Source organism: Zalophus californianus, chromosome 2 (assembly GCF_009762305.2).
Source record: "Zalophus californianus isolate mZalCal1 chromosome 2, mZalCal1.pri.v2, whole genome shotgun sequence".
In the NCBI taxonomy this organism is placed as follows: domain Eukaryota; kingdom Metazoa; phylum Chordata; class Mammalia; order Carnivora; family Otariidae; genus Zalophus; species Zalophus californianus.
Window position 1 is genome coordinate 69,612,186 of NC_045596.1, and position 21,714 is coordinate 69,633,899.

General features: G+C 34.3%; 1 protein-coding gene across 11 annotated transcripts in view; it reads right to left on the bottom strand.

Annotated features, from left to right (window-relative positions):
- The window catches only part of MAPK10 (mitogen-activated protein kinase 10), a 547,028-nt gene that overhangs the window by 72,048 nt on the left and 453,266 nt on the right, over positions 1 to 21,714 (bottom strand). For 10 of the 11 annotated variants that reach the window (XM_027600538.2, XM_027600539.2, XM_027600533.2 and 7 more), the window contains 5 exons: positions 17,422 to 17,551; positions 12,941 to 12,999; positions 11,948 to 12,086; positions 11,073 to 11,238; positions 8,510 to 8,581 (listed from right to left, as the gene is read on the bottom strand). In XM_027600538.2, the coding sequence (XP_027456339.1) occupies positions 8,510 to 8,581; positions 11,073 to 11,238; positions 11,948 to 12,086; positions 12,941 to 12,999; positions 17,422 to 17,551 (566 nt within the window). The remainder of the gene's footprint in view (positions 1 to 8,509; positions 8,582 to 11,072; positions 11,239 to 11,947; positions 12,087 to 12,940; positions 13,000 to 17,421; positions 17,552 to 21,714) is intronic. The other variant, XM_027600541.2, reaches the window with a different exon arrangement.

Below are 21,714 nucleotides of genomic sequence, written 5' to 3' on the forward strand. Positions count from 1 at the left end.
ATCAGGGAAAGATAGAGCAAACAGTTGTGCATCCCTTTATTATTAATGCATTTGTAATTATGGATAATATCTGTCTCACAGGAGATTGGTATTGTGAGAATCTTTGATTAAAGGAAAAAAGAAAAAAGATCTCTGAAAATGCATTTGTTTTGGAATTGCAAGTTTTCTTATCATACTGTCCAAAGTGACCAGTCTAAGTTGCTATTTACAGTGTATCTATTTTTATAGATATTGTGGATGACAAAGACAAAAAATATAGGGAGTTAAAAACTCAATAAGCAGAGTTTTCTCTTGCCTGTACCCATTCAAACACTTGGAAAAGGTGGCTTCTGCCACAAACAGAATCTGGGAATATTGGTATCTGGGAGTTAGAAAGCATCTATTTCTGTTTTTTATTTAATGAAAAAAGTCTCTTCTGTATTATCTCTGGCAGATACTCATTTTTTTCTGCTGCAGAACCAACCCCATTGCTTTTTAACTCTATAACCTTGGTCAAGGTACTTCATCTCTCTAAATATAAACTTCATCCTCTAAAATGTGGATGGTAAATAGTATCTATCATGTAAAATTTTTAAAAAAGATTTGAAAGGATTATGCCTGGTAAAGATCCTTGTACATTGCCTGGTACATAGTAAATATGAATTATATATTGGAATTAAATATATTCTGGAAAGTTTTATTTATTTAACATTTATCTAATATTATATTTAGATACAATAAAGAGATCTTTCCAATGAGGGAAACTCACAGTTCATTGGGTGATCTTTTCACTGTTAAAACCACCTAAAAAGGCATTCCACATATTCAATCACAGCTGTCTCTATGGAACTTCTTTCCATTATCTAAAAAGCAATTGCCCTGCTTCTTCATCTAAGTAATAATGTTAACTTATGTGAATATAGCCTATGATCCTTTGCCACTCCTTTCTTAAAACTGACAGATTTTCATCTTTCAGATTAAAATCCCTTGTCTTTAACTCCCTCATATATGCCTTTAAACAATGGCAAAACTATAACAACAGTTGATCTAAATGGAATCTTAGTCCTTATGTTGCTTCAGTCCCAAATGGTTCTAGACAGTTGTTGGTTTAATAATTGGTACAAATAATTGGCATATCTTCCAGTTCTCCTTTGTGTGGCTCTGCTGGATATAGATATTTCAAAGTAAAAGGAGACCATTTTTTGGAAATTTATCTTCATGTCAGAACCCAAAATAGACTTAATAGATCATAAAGCTTTTCATAAAAATAATGCAGAGATAAAAACCCTAGATCTGAACTACTGATTAATATAATGAATTCTATTTTCTCTATTTTAAAGAACCTTTCTGAGTAACAATACCCTAGAAGCCTTTCCAATTTCCCATTCCCATTTAACCTTACTCACTATTCATTATTCCTACAGACTATCCATGCTTATACCACCAAGTGCTAAGCCTTGTGCCTAGAAATAATACTCTATTATTATGAATTATAAATGTGGAATATATGCACATTTATATGGATCTTTATATACTCAAGACAAGATTATTTCTCAAGATAAACTCATTGCACCAGATTTTGTGAATTATTCATTACAACTAAAACAGGAAATAGGTAATAAAAGAATCTGATACTAAACCTTGTTGGGACAGGGAGGTGGGGGTTGGTGGTAAGCCTTTTCTCAACTAACATACATATCTGTTTATTAGCAAGGAGACTAGATTATTTTATGAGATTTTCAAGATATTCCAATGAATACTAATCGTGCATAGACCTGAGAAGAAATCAGCAAATTCGATTACCGTTGAAAACTGGATTTTGATGCTGAGACTGCTTGATATAATATTTGGGTCTCTGTAAGAGTTTTGTACATTAATGCTGCCCATTTAGAATTCTGATTGTTTTTATGATTCTGATTTATTACATTTTTTCTCCCATCATCAGTATCCCCAGAGGTAGGAAGGAAATTCATTTGCAATGGTGACACTCAGAAACTGAGTCATTTTCCCTAGAAGGGATGTTAAGTAAGTTTTGGTGTTACTAAATTATGGTGATTAATTTTCTAAGTGAGAAAATCTTAAGTATCATCATATCGTTTGCCAGGCATTAAATTATGCTAAGTTACCTTTTTTTCTGTTCTAACCAAGAGATAGAAATGATATAACATAGGCTCTGGAAGCTTAAATCTAAATAAAGAAAGCATTCTATTTCTATTTCCACTTTCTATCCAATGGTTTGGGTTGTAATCTACAGTGAAATATTTTTTGGACTATGTGAATTTCTACCTAGCAGCCTGGCAAATGTCTCCCAATCTAGAAGATTATGTGATTCTGGTAACACAACTGTGAGACCACATTACTTTTCTCCCTCACCTAACTATATCTTTACTTGGCATAGGATTCAGACAATGTGCTTCGATAAATTTTCTTTCAAAGCATACCTCAAAATACAATAGCAAGAAGATTTCATATGATTTTCTAATATCATAACACCATTTCTTTGGAAAGTTTGTTTCAAAAGTTATAAATTTAGATATTTAACAAGAGGATATTGTTTTTAAACTTCAGTGAAAAGATGGAATTATATAAAAGAAACATATTTTGCACATGTAAATCTAAATAAGAAAAATAACATTTATGGAATGTTAAATATTCTAATGCCAGGAAATCAAAGGAAGATTTTCTCCTTGAGGCTACCCGTTCAACTTGCTTTTCTTGCTTTAGAACTTCTATGTCATTATATTGTTAATTTTAACCTTTATTTAAAACACTTTATATTTCTGATTTGCTTTTTTACAAAACAGAAAAAAACCCATTGAAACTTATAGCAAAGCCATAAAAACTTTTAGCTTCATATTAAATTACAAATAAAACAATAGACTGATAAACTTACAAAATATTTTGCCATAAAAAAGACCTAAATAATTTTTTATTGCACCAATATGTTTTAAATGTCATCTTTCAAAATCCATGTAATTCTGTAGTATATAGAAATAAGTAATTCAAAGAAATCCTAATGTTGAAAAATGTGTTTTTCTTTAAACTTTCCTTTTCACTTTTCACTGTTCTGATCAATAAACAGCAAACACTGGCTCCAGATGTCTCATAGTATCACCAGTGTCAGTATCTTCACTTCATTCTGTACATCAGATTACAGAAGTATTTTAGTGAGTGGCAAACTTTATTTTTCTTTCTTTTTACTGTTGTCTAATTCACAGATAATTTTTGTTTCTCATCCTTTGATAGAAATTTTTTATTCTAGGTGGCCTTTTAGTTATTTTCTTTTTTTCCTTTTTTTTATTTATCTAATTCAATTTGAAGCTTATTTGGGCTGGAGTGTCCCCAAACCAATTAACTTTATAACATAAATCTTGTTTCTTAGCTTTGAAGGTATTTGTAGGTATGTGTATGTTTGTAAACATCTAATGTCTTATCACCGCAGCAATCCTGTAAGATAGGGAGAATGGGTATTTTATAAAGTAAATTAAAATTAAAATTTATAAAGTAAAGTAAAATTAAAATTGGGGGCTCACATGACCAAAGTGAACAGGACCAGAAGCCAGTTCTTGGAGCCCTATTGCAGTATAAGTTTGACTTTCACTGGACGGCGGAAGGGAGAAAGAGTGTTGCACACAGTAGGTATCACTGTTCACGTACTCTGTCCTAAGGGCCACCTGGGGCCAGGACAGTTTCAATGGAATATCATAGTAATGACTAAAGAATGTGTTTTATTGTCTGTAGTTTTCCCCTCAATATTTCACTTCATTTAAAAAAAAATCACTCAGTACATTGTCTACAGAACTATAGAGGGATAGGGAAAAATAACATGCTTTTAAACTTTTCTGTATGAATTTCCAGGAGACAGGGAACTTCTTGGTAGTCCTAGTGGAGCTTTGTGAATGCTAGCGCTCAGTAGCTACTCTCTGAGACATCAAGGGGTCAAGGTCCAGCTCCTCAATTTCTTGCCTTCCGTTCCACCCTGGAAGTCCATCCTGGCTTGCTGCTCCCTTGAAATCTATCTCTCTGAACTCCTTTTATGACCATCATGCTTTATCCCGCCCTCTGGTGTACTCTGGCCTAGTCTCAATTTCCGGGGAGAGGGATTTTCCTCTTATAACTATGTCCTCCTTCCATCTTTTTAGATCACTTCGATCTGGAGTTCCCACTCTAGTGATCCCTGTCTTACTCAGATTTCCTCAAAATAATAATAAAAGAGTAATAAACAAATTAATGGTGAAATATATTCTTTCAAACAAGTACAAAGAAATAAAGGTGAAAAGGCTTTTTTTTTTTAATGATCATCTGCAACGTGCTTACGGGTATGAAAGAATGACTGAAGTTTTACTTCACACCTTTATTTAAGGTCATAAATCATATATGGTTTGATATAATACTGTATTACTTTAATATTAGGTAAAAGACTCAGACTATAGTAATGTATTAGTTGCAAAAGTTTATTAGAAAGTATGCATGGTTATTTCAAAGAGGTAAGGAGTGAGAATATCTATCTGTGTTAGATGGATATAATAATCCACACCTCTAATTTTTATTCACTTTACTTTGATTATTCCTAATTTTACTGTTCAAGCTTAAAAAAGATATGACATTTATTAAATTTGAGGATGTTTTCTTTATTTACTCAAACATATTTTTGGCAGATCGTTTATCTGTTCCTTAATAACTTGGCTCCTTGGCAAGTTTATATGTAAATCCTTTTCATTCTAACTGAAATTTCTCATGTCTTCAGAGGGAAAAGAAAAAGGGGTTATTTTAGCAGTCCGATCCAGCCTTAATTGGAGATAATATCTTGAGGTCTAGCAATTTCAAATGAATGCAGTGTGCCTCTTTTTAATATCACCCAGTTCCAGGGAACTCTGGCCAAGAACCCTAGATAAAGGACTTCACAGGGCTTGCTCAAAGAAGCTGTTGCCATTTGAAGTAGAATGGAAGACAAAAGGTAAAAAGAATAGATCTAAAAGAAGTAGACTTCAGGAAAGAATTTGTATTATATGAAAATTCTACTGGTATTATGAAACTTCAGTAATCAAGAATATGGCATGCCCTAATTGGGGCTTGGGGTGCCGGAGGGAGTCAGTGACTAAATATCCCTTTAAAGAAAAACACAACTTCTAAGAAAGCTTAACTTTAAGTTATTTTTGAAAGAAACAAAATCTGAATGAAATGCAAAGTGACTGATACCTCTTTTATGATCGTTGGACTAAAGAAAATAATGGACCTCATATATTTACTGCTAACTTGAAATTTGTCATGGGCCAAAGAATTTTTAGTAATACTATATGTCAAAATATAGCCTATGAAATAGGTTTTAATCATAACACTGTAATAAAAATCAAGTGTGTAATAGTGTATGTTTGTATAATTAAACTATTCAGACAATAAAAACAAATATTTTATAAATAATCCTTTGGATATTAAAAAATCAGCAAATTAATGGAAAAGCAAATACATATATATATGTATGTATTTTGCCAACACTTTCATAATCAAGAAACTAACCTGTGATATCATCTGGATCATATCAATAGCTAAGAAACCCACACAGTGTTTCTCAAAATGCAAAGACAGTTTTAATGCAGGCAAAGAGCTAAAACTTCAGTCATCACTAATAATTTCATAAAATTTCCCAATTTGTCAAGGTGTTTTACTATTTTTGCTGTAGGTTCAGATTAAGAAAAAGAACATTATAAAGTTCTGTGGGAGAGAGGAATACTGTTGATTATGATGATAGAGTATTATCAAATAATTTTTCAGCCTCAGAGAAATTTAATAGAAATTACTCTGAATAATTATAAGGGAAAGTCAAGGGAACTTATGATTCCTTTTTTTTATGTCTCTGAAGAATCTTGGAAGAAGTCAATTAGCATATGTTACACTTTGATATTACTTCCATTAAATGCTGAAATCATTTCAAATATGATAAAACATTGGTATGATTCTTCTCTCCATAAATACTCCATCAACCCCAAAACTTGTATCTGATCATCATGGTTAGTGAAGTTAATTCAATGCTCTGATCTCTCGATTGTTGGTGGGAAACTCTAATCATAAGCTTATAATAACTTCATGTAAAGATTAATGAAACAATTCCACTCAAAAACACTGAGTCCATGTAATCCATTCTTCAATAGGGATACTACAGTTTAATTTTTAAATGTGGTCATGACTTAAGAAATTAAATTATAATTTTAATTATAGGTAAAATGAACTAAGGATTTAAATCTAAATGGAAACATTTTCAGAAAGATGGCAGTTCTTCTAACATGATTTATCTGGAAATCATTTACTCCTATTTAAGTAAAATTTAACATAAGCAAGATGTTTTCCACTATAAATGTCTTTACGTAACTTTTCCATTGACTTTTAAGTTTGTATGCAGGCTCATTATCATATATGGCAGTAGGCTATCAAAGACCATTATTTTATATGATCATCACTGAGATAAAAGAATACTGAATGCAAATCCTTATCACAATCTAAATTTTTGTGTTAGAGTTTATTCAATTTCTAGGATCACTTTTATCAAGGATATATATTCTATGTATTGATTTTAGCACAATTTACTTTCAGTTCCAAATATTTTCCTGAAACAAACCATAATAAAAGGGAAAAAAGACCTCCAAGAAACAATCATTGGAAGAATAGAGAATTACCAATATGATGCTATTATTTTTGTTTGCCTTTTTTTCCGAAGGGTATTTTGGCTTTTTCTAATTTTATTTGCTTTTAAATTTAATACTGCTAAAATAGGACAAAAGTAATCCTGAGGAGCTATATTAGATCTCAGAGAACCGTGGCACATAGCAATCAAGTGACCTATAACAACACCACATGGAAATGAGATATTCTGTGACTTTTTATCTTCCACTAACTAGTGCATTATAAAGATGTAGCTGTGCAACTTCACTTTGAGTACTGATTGAGAAGTTCCTTTTTTTTTTGGTCTGAAATATGTTATACCCCAAAGAAAAAAGCATATACAGATACATACATACACGCACTTCTATTTTTATATGAAATCAATACATTTACATATGAATGTGAATTATAATAGTGTTCAAGTCAACTACCTAGGATATATAATTTATCCTCAAAATGTGAATAATTTAAAATAAAAGTAAAATGAACTATTATCATTTTAATACCAATATAAAATTATTGAGATATTTTAAATGCTTTCTTTTTATAGCCTCAAAATCTAGTATGCATTTTGCACATAAAATACATCTCAATTCAGACTAGTCATAATTTAAGTGCTAAATAGCCACATGTGGTTAGTGGCTACCTAATGGACAGAATAGTTCTAGAAGATGTCATTACTCTTGCTTTACTATTGGAATTTAGAGAATATCTTACTGATATCCAGCAGAATAAATAAATGCCTACATAAATGAGTGCTCATGGTGGTATAAACTTCTCATTGAGTCTACTAAATAACAACTATAATCTTTCTTACATAATAAAAGAGTTCCTTAATAGAGCTTTCTTATTAATCAGATACAATATTTAATAGAATTATGGACCACATATTTATTGGCAGTTTCTAAAAAATTTCACATATAATAAATATACTGAACTCAATCTTGCATTATCACTGTTAAAGTTGGCAACTGTTGTACATAGATTTGCATGATTGTGTGTTAGCAGGGTATTTCTATATGTATAAAGTATATTCTCTATTAATATATAAACTTTATTACCTATATGTACAAACACTAATATGTGACTTTGTTAGAGAATGAACTTTTTGTCATTTCAGAAATATGCCAGCTCATTTAATAATTCTAAATCATAAATATCTCTCCCAGAAATTCCTGATGGAATCTAGTACAGGACTTAGTGGTAGAACTCAAATAAACACTACTTCTTCAAATTCTAAATTTCACTGGAAAAGCAATTATCTGGGTCTCAGTCATATCTCCAAGCCTATTTTAAACCCAGCTAATCTCTGGCAATCTGCATAATAATTATGATTTTTAAATGTGGAAGTTCATGTTGTACGGAGGATAAGCTATATTGACCTATTTAAGACTGGAGAGTGTCAAGAGTAATTCAAACCAATGAAACTCTAGAAAGAAGCTTAGGATGTCAGCAAGGAGAGAAATTATATGCCTAAATGTTATAGAAGCATAAAATGGCTTTAGAAAAAAAGATGGAAAATACTTGCAAATAGTGACTTCTTTTGCTAATTATAAAGATAAAGATATTTTAATAATTTGGGATTTGGTGACCTCTCTTATTTATGAAAAAAATAGCATTGCTATTTTGAGTTACAGACAAGAAAATAATTTAAAGAAAAAAAGCCCACTGAAAATTTAATTAAAACAAATCATTGCAGTAGGTAGTATTCAGTACTGGTCAGATTATATAAATCATCACTTTGTTTTTTAATCACAATTACACCACTTACCCAACTTTTTGCTTCTATCTTTACTCTCCTGGTAAAATCATTATGTGTTTAAAGGGAGAGAGAACAAAACAGGTAAAGCTGCAGCAAAAGGTACAAGGATACAGTCCCTTCCTGGAAAGAGGATTTTGTGGCGAACCATTTCTCCCATAATGCATCCCACAGACCATATATCCACTAGAACAGGAGAGAGGGAAGTGAAGAAAAGGGAGGAAAGTAAAGTTAACTAAGATAATTGATCTCTGAAGGAGGAGGAAAAAGAACAGTTTGATTAGAAGGTACAATTTTTGTCTCCCACCAAAAGTTACCCCCAAATGAAACCAGCACTGTAATATGACATTAACAATGTTTAGTATGAGAACTCAAATTAATTTTTAAAAATTACTTTATGGGTATCTTAGATTGCCTCTGTAGTGCCATAAAGGGGTGACATGGAAACACAGAAGCTACACCAAAAGTATTTCCATAGCAGGCGGCGGCTAAAAGACATAGGGGTTTTTGACCATTTGTTGGATGTAACAAAAATAATTTTAATCAACCTGGAGGGGTGGCTGTTTCCATTTTCTATTCCACTCAGTTACGTGGAATAGGGCAACGGCAACGAGAGACCACTCTTTTGTTCTCTTTGTTTTTGTTTGTTTGGTTGGTTGGTTGGTTAGTTGGTTGGCTGGTTCAAAACAAGGTACATGCAAGCAAATCCAAGAAACTAGGAAACAGCTGAAACCATGGTTTCAAGGCAGATGTATTGGAATTCCTGGTGTTCAGGACTTAGTTTTTCCTTCAGAAGTTATCCTTGTAAATAAATAACAGTTTTAGTTTCTATTTGAAGTATTTCAAGAATAAAGATATGACCAATTAACACATGTATAAAGGAATCATCTGGAAGTAAAGCAAAAAAAGTATTAAAGGTGTTTAAAAATTGTTCTATTTATTTGTTTGTTTTGTTTATTTCTCAATTGTCATACTTGTTAACCAAACATGTTCACCTTCTCTTACCAATCTTTACCCTCTTCCAACTTGCTTTTTAGTAAGGACCAAGGGAACTTTGGGGCAAAAACATTAGGCTGAAATGCTCCTTGGGGAAGGAAGGCAGGGGTAGGTGCACAGGACAGCTGGGCATGCCTGATGGAGGAACAAGCGGGTTCTTCTGCATGATAACTTTGCACTCATAGGGCAAGAGGGCAGCACAGCACAAGGGTGCTAGCTATACCTTCACAGATCTAGAGAAGTGGAAACACTAAGGCAGTAACTTGCAACCTTTTCTGGTGAGGGAAGGAAGAGGGAAGAAATTATATGCCATTTGTGCAGCCAAGATCCATAACGCCATAATAGGCAAATTCAGATCCTACCCCCAGACCTCTGTAGAGCCTTGATTTCTTGATTTTTTTAAATTGGTTCCCCTTTGAATTTTTACAAATAACCTGTGAAAAATGTATACAAATATCTTCTTTTCCAAGTAAGTTAGATGTGGTATTATACCTTGGGAAGAGGACTAGATTTGCCTGTTCCAAGTTAAAGGGTAACAGAATCCTGCCTTCGCTCACCAAAGTGAACCTGACCTTCCTAAGAGCTGACTTCTCCCTTTCCTCTGCACAAATACACAGAAGTATTGGCCTTCTTCTAATCTGAAAGTACACAATGAAATTTTTTAAAACTTTGGTGACCAGGGAATTTTCATAAAGTTACCCTTTGGCACCTGCACATAAAAATACATGGATAGTTATTTTTATAAAATTTATAAAAATAGACTGCTAGGAATTAAATAGAATAAAACATAAAATAACCATGCAAGGTACATTGATCATATATATACAATCCTAATTTAAAACAATTTTAATTCTTAAATTTATTAGATATATTTTTTAATATGCTACATTACTTGTTAGAGGTATTCTTTTCAAAATAGTAAATGGCAATGCATTTTAATAAGTGTCTTATAAAGTCTTTTTAATAAAATCAAATTGTAATACATTTTGGAGAATCTTTCTTTTCTTTTAAAATGTTCATGAATACTAGATTTTTTTTAATGAAAGCAGTAATATAAAATTTAATATTTTCTCTATGATTTGGAATTTATAAAAATTTACTAGGTAATTTCTCTCCTAAATATTACTCACAGAGCAATTTAAAGCATTAAAGAAACTCTTATCTAACTTGAACAATTTGGATTATTCTAAATTGACTATACTTTGAGCATTTGTAAGATTCTTGCTCCAAGGACTTAAGACATCTTTTTGTCTTTTCCTAGGACTAGAGCCATCAATCTAAGATAGCCATGAAGCCAAATGGCTAAATGTAAGAGACTACTTCCTGTTTTCATACTCACTTTGAGCTAAGCTCCAACCCAAACAGCAATTTGTCTCAATATCTACAGCATGTGTGCTAATCAATATCTGCTTGACTGTTTAATCAGATTCCATCCACAATTCTTTTTGGCCATAACATGTTAGTGTTCTTGTAGTAAAGCTTACTTTAAGAAATATCCTTCACATTTTTTATGAGTGATTCTTCCTAGTATTATTTTTTAAAACCTTCTAAATATGAAAGTTGGCAGCCCTATTAAAAATATATATTCATATACATGAGAGAGAACATTGCCCTTGACCATCTAAGATGTATACACATTTTCTTCATGGTTTGTGTGGCTGCTATGCAGAAGCCTCCTTACCATTCTCCTTGTAGCCCATTCCCAGAATAACCTCGGGGGCTCTATAATAACGTGTAACCACATAAGGAGTCATCATGAAGCTTGTGCCTGCCGTCCTGGCTAGTCCAAAGTCGAGGATTTTCAACGTACAATCAGACTTGACTACAATGTTACTTGGTTTTAAATCCTGATGGTAGGAACAAGAGAAGAAATTAAAAGCCAGCAGCAAATGGAACATATGATTTCTATCTACTCAATCAATACGGCAGTCTTGCAATAGTACAGAGAGGGCCCCCCTTGACTGCAAAGCCCTATATGAAGCAAATGATTACTGCCCCAAAGAAGTTTACAATGTTTTTTTGATATTTTTAAGATATGTTCAAAAACTTCTTAAGCCCAGAAGGGAATTGGACTATGAATTTTACAATTTAGGATCATCTTGGGAAGAGGTTTTAGAATAAATAACATGTCATTTATTGTCCTCTGTTAGGTTTTTCCTTGTGGCAACATAAACCTTTCATCTTATTTTTCATTTCTAGGCCTGACAGAAGAGCAGATCAGGGCAGCTGTCTTAATGCTGCCAGAAACAAGCTGTGGAAACGAACAGTCTTATTCCAGCTACACATATGACCTCTGCCAATCAAGGGGCTAGAAAACATGAGGCTTCTCAGAAGTGGACTCTCAATGAGCTGAAACAAAGTGCAAACAAAATCAGCTACAGTGTAGCTAAAATTTTCTTCTATACATTAGTGAACTTTGTGTTAATTCTATTTTAAAAGAAATGAGGAAGTACATTATATTCAACCTACCCTTCCTACATAAAGAAAATAACCTACAATTGCTCTTTCTCTTCTCCAAAAACACCTTAATTATAATTCTGGAGAGGGTATTCTTACCCTGTGAATAATTCCAGCAGAGTGAAGGTGCTTGATGCCACACAACATTTGGTATAGCAGGTAAGACATTCGTTCATGGTCTAATTCCATCTGAATCACCTGACACAAGTTGGCATCCATCAGTTCCATTACTAAGTAACTGGAAGGTAAATCCACAAGATTAGTTCCAAATCACAAGATCTGTGAAGTCCTTCAAAGAGGTCAGAATCCCCGCCTAAATCTGTAAGTCTTCCAAACTTCCCAGCTCTACGTCTGACTCAATTAAGAATATGAAGAACTTCCAACTATTTTTGCACACATTTAGCCATGGTAACTCTACCACAAGGTGACTAGCAGAAGCAGCATTTATTAGTGTGTGGTTCCTGCCCATATATTTTCTTTTTTCCCCCTGCCCCTATATTTTCTACCTTCATCTTGTCCTCACTTTTCCCTGAATTCCCTGAGTTCTTTCTGGAGTGTTATGATTACAAATAAGAAAAAAATCAGAATAGCATCTTCTATTAAATGCAATGTATCTGTGTCAAATGAGACAACGTACTAGGATCCACTTCCTCTCCTCTGTTAATGTCACTAGATAGATTCTTTTTGCACAAAATCAAAGACACCACAGAAGTAGAAATAAAGATTTTAAGATGATTTTTAACATGTCCCTCTTATAATTTATTTCTCAAAGTGAATAGATTCATCCCAGAAAGCTCACAGCGTCAATTGATAATAAAAAATACATAATAAATAATAAATCTTCTCTGATTGAACCAAGAACATTGGACAATAAAGCATAAGCACCAGAAGGCCAGAAAGAAGCAGAAGTGTCTTTCCAGGAAGTAACACCAGAAACAGAACCTTCTGTCCTATCACCAGATCCCTTTCCTTTGCTGTTAGCTCTTATCTCCCTTTAATCTCTACAAGGGATTTCATCCCTTGATCTTGTCAATTTCCCTTGAGTTATGTGAGTGCTGTGTTCTCTCTTCCTTCATGAGTTTTGTTACTTACACATCTTGGAATTCCTCCAATGTTTTCTGGGGTGTGAAGACATTTAATAAACTAATAATCTGGAAAAGAAACAGTGGAAGAGACAGAGGAAGGAGAGAAAGAAAAAAGGAGAGAACAAATTATTTAAAAAGCATTTAAACAAGTGTTTAACCCAACTCAAAGTCATATACTAGTGTTATGGCAGAAATAGAAAAGTTGGAAAAAAATTTCTAGAACTGTCTCACAGAACATAGAAAAATGTATTCAGAAAGGACACACGATATATGTCTTCAGGTTAAATATAATTAAAAAGCTCAAATTCTTAGGCAGAAGGAAAAGTCAAAGAAGATATATAATTGAGGTATTGCTTTAGAGTGTGATCCTCCTTGGTAGAATACAGAGTTGTAATGTAATTAATAAGCAAAAAAAGAAGAAAAGCCATGTAAGAAAAATGGGCAGCAGCAAAATACCCAACAAGATATAGCAAGGTCATGTTTTTCCTCCAAATGAACAAGGTGGTGCTTTAATTTGAGATTTTTTTGTGTGTTGCTACTTTAGTTTTTTGGCTTCTCTTTCACGCACAAATATTATTTAAACTAATGCTATAATGATATGTTAGGAAAAGGTATATCCTAGATGATATCAATAATAAATTTAGTGAAAAATGTATTTAAAAAGTTATTGAAATTCTGTTTCTTAAATTTTTTGTTTCCTGCTTTGGTTATTTTATATATTAAGTAGCAAAGAAGTTTACCTTCTAGCATAAGTAAATTAAAAAAAAAACAACAAAACATTAAGACAGCTGCCCTGATCTGCTCTTCTGTCACATTACCAAATATATTGCATATATAAACAACTCAAGATGTTCTTTCAGCTAAATATTCTCTACTAATGTGCCAGTAGGAAATAAAAATAAAGAATTTGGATAATATTCTTCTACTCACAGGATAGATGCAACAATTTCAATAAAACTGGGTAAGTACAAGTTTCAGATTTAAACATCTTTAAACTATGAATTAATAAATTTTAGTAAATTTTGTAAGCGGTATGGAAACATATGAAGTGATTTTAAATATCTGAGAAATGCAGTCAAGTCTAGGGAATGTTTTAGGCCACGTGTAGCTTTCATTTGTTGAGGAATTATTGACAAAAAAAATTACAATGCCATGCAATATTTTCATATATATGTTATATACACACAAATGTATATATGGCAATAGCTATAACATATTAAGAAAACCATGATCACCTCTTCTAAAGCAACCTTAGGGTATGGAATATGCATACAGAAAAAAAATTTTCAAAATATCTCTAAAACTTGTGATTAAGTGTTGAAAAGTGTCTATGTGATACATCTTCCATTGTATATATATCACACATATTTAGTGGGCCTGTTTTTCTAGTATTTCATCAGTCTTGCAAAGTAATTCATTTTGATATGTGTTCAAACAAAACCATCAGAGACTGTGCGCAGGGCACGCGCGCACACACACACACACACACACACACACACACACACACACATACCATACACAAACAACCCTTAAATATGGGAAAATGCTAACCCGTATCACCTGGTAAATAAATAATCTAGGTATTCTAAAATTAATTTAGAAAATAGCATTACAATTTTGAGTAAATCAAGATTATTTTAAAAGGTAAATTCTCCACTATGTATTCTTATTTTCCCATTTCCTATTCCCTTGTTTTATCGCCTTCATCTTCTTTGATTTCCCTCTGTTCTTTCTTTGCTCCCTTGTAAATTCTTTTTTTTTCTTTAATTAACATATAATGTATTATTTGTTTCAGGGGTACAGGTCTGTGATTCATCAGTCTTACACAATTCACAGTGCTCCCCATAGCACATACCCTCCCCAATGTCCATCACGCAGGCACCCCATCCCTCCCACCCCCCTCCACTCCAGCAACCCTCAGTTTGTTTCCTGAGATTAAGAGTCTCTTATGGTTTGTCTCCCTCTCTGGTTTCATCTTGTTTCATTTTTCCCTCCCTTCCCCTATGGATCCCTTGTAAATTCTAATTCCTTCTATTAACCAATTGAAAACCGTGTCTTTAGAAACATAGCATCACAGGTATTTTCATTTTGGTTCAACAATTTCATGCAGGAATCTAATTCGGTTCCTTTATTCCAGCATCTTAAAATGCAGATGTGAAGCAATGTTCGTCCTGGCCCCACAATCACATTAGCTATCACTTCCTAGAATTAAGCATTCATTTTCTTAATGGATTCTCTTCTCTATTATTAAAGATTTAGTTGGCGGGCTCCTGGGTGGCTCAGATGGTTGGGCGTCTGCCTTCGGCTCAGGTCATGATCCCAGGGTCATGGGATCAAGCCCCACATCGGGCTCCTGGCTCAGCGGGGAGCCTGCTTCTCCCTCTGCCTCTCTCCCTGCTCATGCTTTCTCTCTCTGTATCTCTGTGTCTCAAATGAATAAATAAAATCTTTAAAAAAAAAAGATTTAGTTGGGATTACTTCACTGTTTTACTTTACTTTCCACAGCATTTACAGAGTTCTACATTCTGACTGCTTTTACTTAGTATTAGAAGTACTAACGTGGGACTTCCATTTGGTTGTAAGTGAACTTCCTCTCTGTTAACAAGTTCCAGAAATTTATTTCCATAGACATACACCACATGCACATGGACGTACACACATAAAAGGGGAGTAGCAGGTAGAAAGCCATTTACAGATAATCCTTTCAATTGGGAACTTCTTTTTAGGTATCATAAATGTGAACCTCCACATTTCAGTCAAGAACAGGGAGTATGATTCCCTCAAATTCGCCAAGTACATGGGAATTTCTCTACAATGTATTTATTGCATTATGGGGTTCGAAAGGAATACCAGGGAAATATAAATATATGAAAACACAAACTATCAAAATTTCCCATACAGTTGCTTCATCGCTTGCATCTATCCATTTTCCTCTGCCCGTGGGATTTCTCATTTTCTCTGCTATCATAAAAATAGATTGCACTGGCCATGTGGTTAATCTTGTTCCTGCCTTTATTTAACATACTGAAAGAACAAATTGCTTTAGTAGAATGACTTTTTTTATGAATCATCCTTTCCATCATTTATATATTCTTTTTTAGAAGTACCATGTTCTTTGCATGGCCAAATTAGAGATAGGTACATACTTCATAAAATTTACCTCTTTAGTGAGACCTTTCCTGCTCAGTCTATTTTAAAAAAAGTAAACCCACCCACCCAGCACTGACCAGAATAATTTTCCTTCTTCACTTTGTTTTCCCTAATTGTGCTTATCACCATCTGGCATTCTCTACATTTGCCTATCTGTTTTTCAGATGGTCTTTTTCTCTCACCCAGTACAACATTAGCTCCACATGGCCAGGGATTAGCCTCTGTTATCTCCACTACGGTAATCTTCGCATCAGATCTATACATGGGGCACATTTCATTTATTTAACAAATACGTGTCAAATGGCTGAATCACAAAGTCATTGGAGTAATAGAGGAAAAGAGAAACACTGTCACTGGAGAAACAATCCACATATTTGTATTTCAAATATCTTCCAACTAAACTCTCATACATACATTTGCTTCTTCTTAGTGAGAGATGGTTAGCCTCATGACAAATTCACTTGTTTATAAAACTGCACTGATAATTTCATATATCCTGTGTGATTTTCATGCTGAAGAAAAACTTGGCAGGGAGTTATGATAGCTAGTCTTACAGTTTTATTATAATAATTTATCATTGATTTTCACTATATATTTATATGTAATAAATTATATGCACTATATTTATAAATTCTTTATTAATAATAGTTATTATTAAAATAATGAATTATCTCTCATGTAGCCTTACTAAGAAGAATGGGAGCATAGAAAGAATTCCAGAAGTCTTTGTCTGCCGTGGAAGAAGTTTATACTCTGAAGTTGAAGAAAGTCCTATGGTATACCCTACTTAGTTCCCATGAGAAATGCTCTTGATGGTCCTGTCCTGATGCACTTTGCAGATACGTTCCTGCGCATAGGCCCAACCTGACAAAAAACAAGATGCTGAAGCACAGTGAACATCTGAAGGCCACTGCCAGACTATAGCTAAAAGAAAAAGGAGATAAAAATTTTCACCTGCTAATAATTAAATTTAAATTACAAAGAAATATAGTGTTCTGTAGGATATTTTTTGGCTTTGTATTTGTTTGCTTTTTATTACTTTGGAAAAAGTATGGAGCTCTCTGGTTAATTTGGAGCAAGATAACCAAATATGGTTAATTTCAGAGCAGGAAATTATTAAATTTATCCCCTCTTACACCATATGGTTTTTAGATGAGTTTTAAGCAGAAAGCTATCATGAGGACAATGAAATCAAATGTAGCATATGGAAGGATAAACAATTTTAACAGGCAGAAATGACAAAGCAAAGAAAGCCGTTCCTACTCAAGTTGGCACACAGATTTCCTTTCTCCAATCTCACAACCTCCCACTGCCAGAGGTTTAAAAAAAACAACTCACGTTTTTATGGTTCACACACTTCATGAGGACCAGCTCCCGGTAAGCTCTCTTGGCATGCGTTTGGTTCTGAAAGGGTCTGCTGAGCTTCTTAATGGCCACATTTCTGTCAAGAACAGCATCATATGCAGCACTGCAGAGATCCAAGAGCAATCCAGAATTAGGAACAAAGAAGCCCTTAGAATTTCTGCTTACTGATATGGGTAAATAAAATACTATTTTTGGAATCCTACTCTGATACTTTCTCCTCAGGTCACATCCCAATCAGGCTGTAAATAAAGATCTAGAAGTGACTAGTATCAAACCATTCTACTTGCTAGGAAAAGCAAAAAAGAAGAGTATCTTGCCAAAAACCCCCGGCATATAATTGCCTCCTTGAGTGGGAGACAAAAGAAAAAAAGAAAAGTGCTCTACTTTCTACTGGTCCAGCCATGTGAATGTGGCAAGTCATTCAATCTCTCTGAGCTTGAATTTCTCATCTAATAATATGTGATATTTAGGTTTTCTCTAGCTATAAAACTCCATTGTTTTTTGGTTATTTTAAGTGAACATTATTCTTTCCCATTTACAGGAACCAGATTTTAAGGTATGACATTCACTGCCATGAATGTACATGTTGGTTGATGCTGAAGTGTGCACATTAACAATAACAAAGCTCAAAATAAGGTATGCAATCAAAGGTTTTTTAGAAGCATAAATAACTGCATTTAAATACAAAGACAGAAATGAATGCTACTAACATTTGAAGCTTTCAAACTATTTGAGAGTGAAAATTAACCATGCTTTGAAAAGCAATCCATATACAGTACTGTTTCTCCCACACTTAGAATACATGGGTCTGGGGATCAAATAAAGAAGTGAGTCTCCTCTTTGTATTATACCTAATGACTCATTCACAGACTTTCTGCACCCACATCCCTACAGCTTCAGATGGTTTTGGATTTTGTCTTAATTGCCAGGAAGGAATGCAGCAGTCAGTGTCCCCTACAGTTGATCTATTGAATTGGAAGTGGCATTAACCCAGTGTTCATGCCACTAAACTAAAAGATCAAAAAGGGGTTACTGTGTTGTAAGATAATGATAGACTAGCAGGATAAGTTTGGACAAGGTCTTATAGTTCATCTGGTCCATGCCTCCTTTTAATACTAATTCTTCCATTTAATACTTATTCTCCTCCAAAATATTTCCATAAAATGTTTGGCCAGTTTCCACTGGAGCATCTCCAAAAACATGGTATGTTACAATCAAGGCAGCTCATTATGTTGTTGAGAGTTAGAAATGTCATCATTCTAATAAGCAAAGTTGTCTCTGTGGTTTCTACTGACTTTCTCTGCCTACCAGAGTAACTCTCGAAATAAGAGTATCCGCTTTTCCATTATGGTAAATGCATAATATCTGAAATCCATTAGGGACTGAAAACAATCCTTGGCCTAATCTATAAGCAAGTACCCAATACCTCTTGGCTTTTCTTATTTTTCCCCTAAGTCTTTTCTTTCTCAAGCTAAATATCACCAGTGTCCTACCACCATTTTTCAGAATGTGATTTCAGGTCCTATCACCATCCGGTCAATTTCCTCTGAATATATTCCAGTCTGTTGATATCTGAAAATGTGGATCCTGAACTAAATAAACATTGCTAGTCTAGGCATGGAGTGTCACTGAAGATTAGGGTAGAACTGTCAACTTCTTCGTTCATTCACTAGCTCCTTCACTCTGTTGACACAGTTAATACAGCTAAGTCTGTCTTGACTTCTTTGATAACAATATCACACACTACTGAATCACAGTGAGCCTATGTTAATTAAAAATACTCTCTTTTTAAAAACCTGTGCTGCTTTCAAACTCTTCATGTCAGCACTGATTCTTCTGTTCTTGTTAACCTACCAATGGCAGCACAGGTAAAGGAAAGAGTCAAAAGGACCTACATCTTTTCAGTAGTGCCCAAGAACCACAGTGAATTTGGAAACACAGGAATAAAACTTGTCTTCTGAAGTTAAGAAATTGTATCAGCAGGAAATCAATTGAAACAGTCACCTTAAAGAGAAAGAATAAATTTTAGGCCAAAACAACTTAGCTGAAGTCATTAAATTATCTATAGAAAGAATAGCAATCACTCATGTGAGCCTAGAACAGAATCAGAAAGGCAAATAATGGCACTGTCTGATTGAAGACGTGTCCTTCCATGTAGGTCCAGGGATCCAGTCAGCCAGGCAGATGTTTACATCTGTATTGTGATTGGCAGAGACTGTAGACAGTTAGCATTCTGACCAGCATCCCCTCATGAGGCTGATTCTGTTTTCTGGGGTCAACATTCTGATCATGCTCTCCCTCAGATTTTTGCATGCAGGAATATTACCTATATTTAGCCAGCTTGACTATTTATTGCATTTCTCGTGATTTAGTGAATCAGCATCTGTTTTTTTTATGGAGCCTTTGGTGAAGGTTTGTCAGTGTCAGTCTGAGTCCCTGAGATACCGGCCAGATCCTGCAGGACAGTGGGCCAGCTTCCAACTTCATGTGGAATGGCTGAGAAAATGCCATGCTCTGGGGTTCTTGGAACGTTCTGACCCATGTCTCCCAGAAATGTTGTGGTTTTCTCCCTCCGTTACCTCTTCCTTGAAGCTGTGTTAGGTATGAATCTCAGCACTGCTGCTTCCTAGATGTGGAGCTAGGGGCAAGCCACTTACACTCTCTGGTATTAGTTTCCTCACATTTAAATGGAGATAACAGCCTGTCAAGATTATTGCAATGAGTAGAAGAGATAATAATGTATCTATAGTGCCTCATCTAGAGGAAGCACTTAATAAACAATGACTGTTGCTATTTTTAAAATCAGCCTTCTTGTTGGAGTCATTGTGTAATGTGGGTCAGGATAAAATAGAAATTCCTATGGCATGTGCTACAATTGGACATTTATCTACAAATCATGAGTTTTTAATCTTTCTACTAATTACAAATCCATTCAACTATGTCACAATCTTGACCACATTTCCCAAGTTTGTCCCATCATATAGAATTTTAGGGCAAATGCCTTGTTAAAATCTAGATACATTATGGCCATATAGTTCTATTACTTACCACTTTAATAAGTTATCCAGTATGATTTGTTTTTAATGAACCCTTATTCCCAGTGATTGCTACATCCTTTCTTAATGGCTCACAGGGTGTCTTTTCTAACCAATACTAAGACCAATGTCAAGCTAAGCAGATGTCTCTTATCTCTTTCTTTCCTTTAAAGGAATAAGAATGTTTGCCTGTCTATGCCCGAATGGAATACTGTGGTTTGGCTCACTGAATTTCCATTTGCCACCCTGTATCATGTCTTCTTGGATGGAAGAGACTTGGGAGTTAAATGTACAATTCCCAGATTCTTTTGCAGCTAGTGCTCTGGACTCCAATAAGGTCCTACCATGTAGATGCTACTATGAGAGATTTGTAAGGCAAAAGTGAGGGTGGTCATCTTCTACCATTTCTTGGTTGGCAAGCAAGGTCTCGTGGCAATGTGAAATTTTCTTCTGCAAGCAGTCATTCATTCTTCAAATTCAGGGGTGAGAAAAGGAATCGAAGCAAAGGCAACAGTGGATTCCAGTCACCAGCATCATGGAGTAGTGACAACAGTAGTAACAAGCGCACAGTTTCAGCTCTATGATTCCTAAATCTCAGTTAAAATCATGCATGTATTGTAACTGGAAGCTCAGTGGTTCTAGGATACTTTCAGAGGTGGGAGGTCCCCTGGTGACTCAGCTGTCTCGTGTCTGCGAGTCATTCCAAGAAGCCCAAACTAGAGGCCACTTCTCCAGGCCTTCCAATGATTTTGCAAGCACCCAATTTACCATATTAATCTTTGCCTACTTCAAATGTTTCTGTCTCCTGCCATGAACCCTGGATGACACTACAATCTTTCCCAATCTTCTATAATTCCTCAGTGATTACTGGCAGCAACTTAGCAAATACATCTACAAACTGGCATCAGTGGTGTGATGATAAAAAAAAGTCACAAATTCATGTCTGAAAGTTCCCCATTACTCTTGAGTCATCTTTTTTTTAAGAGTCTTGGTTCAGAATACCTTACTTTTTTTCTTTCAGTAGTTTTTTTTCTTTTATCATCATGCAGAAAAGAAGTAAATCTTTATGAAGATTTTCCAACAACTTCCAGCAACTTTCTAGCAATTTTGCTAAAAATTTTCCATGATTTCTTGACACACAGTACTAACTCACTTCCACTTCTACCAGGTTTATTTATAAAAGAAAGATATAGCCTTTTGTTGTTATGCTCCTGTCATTTAATGATGTTAT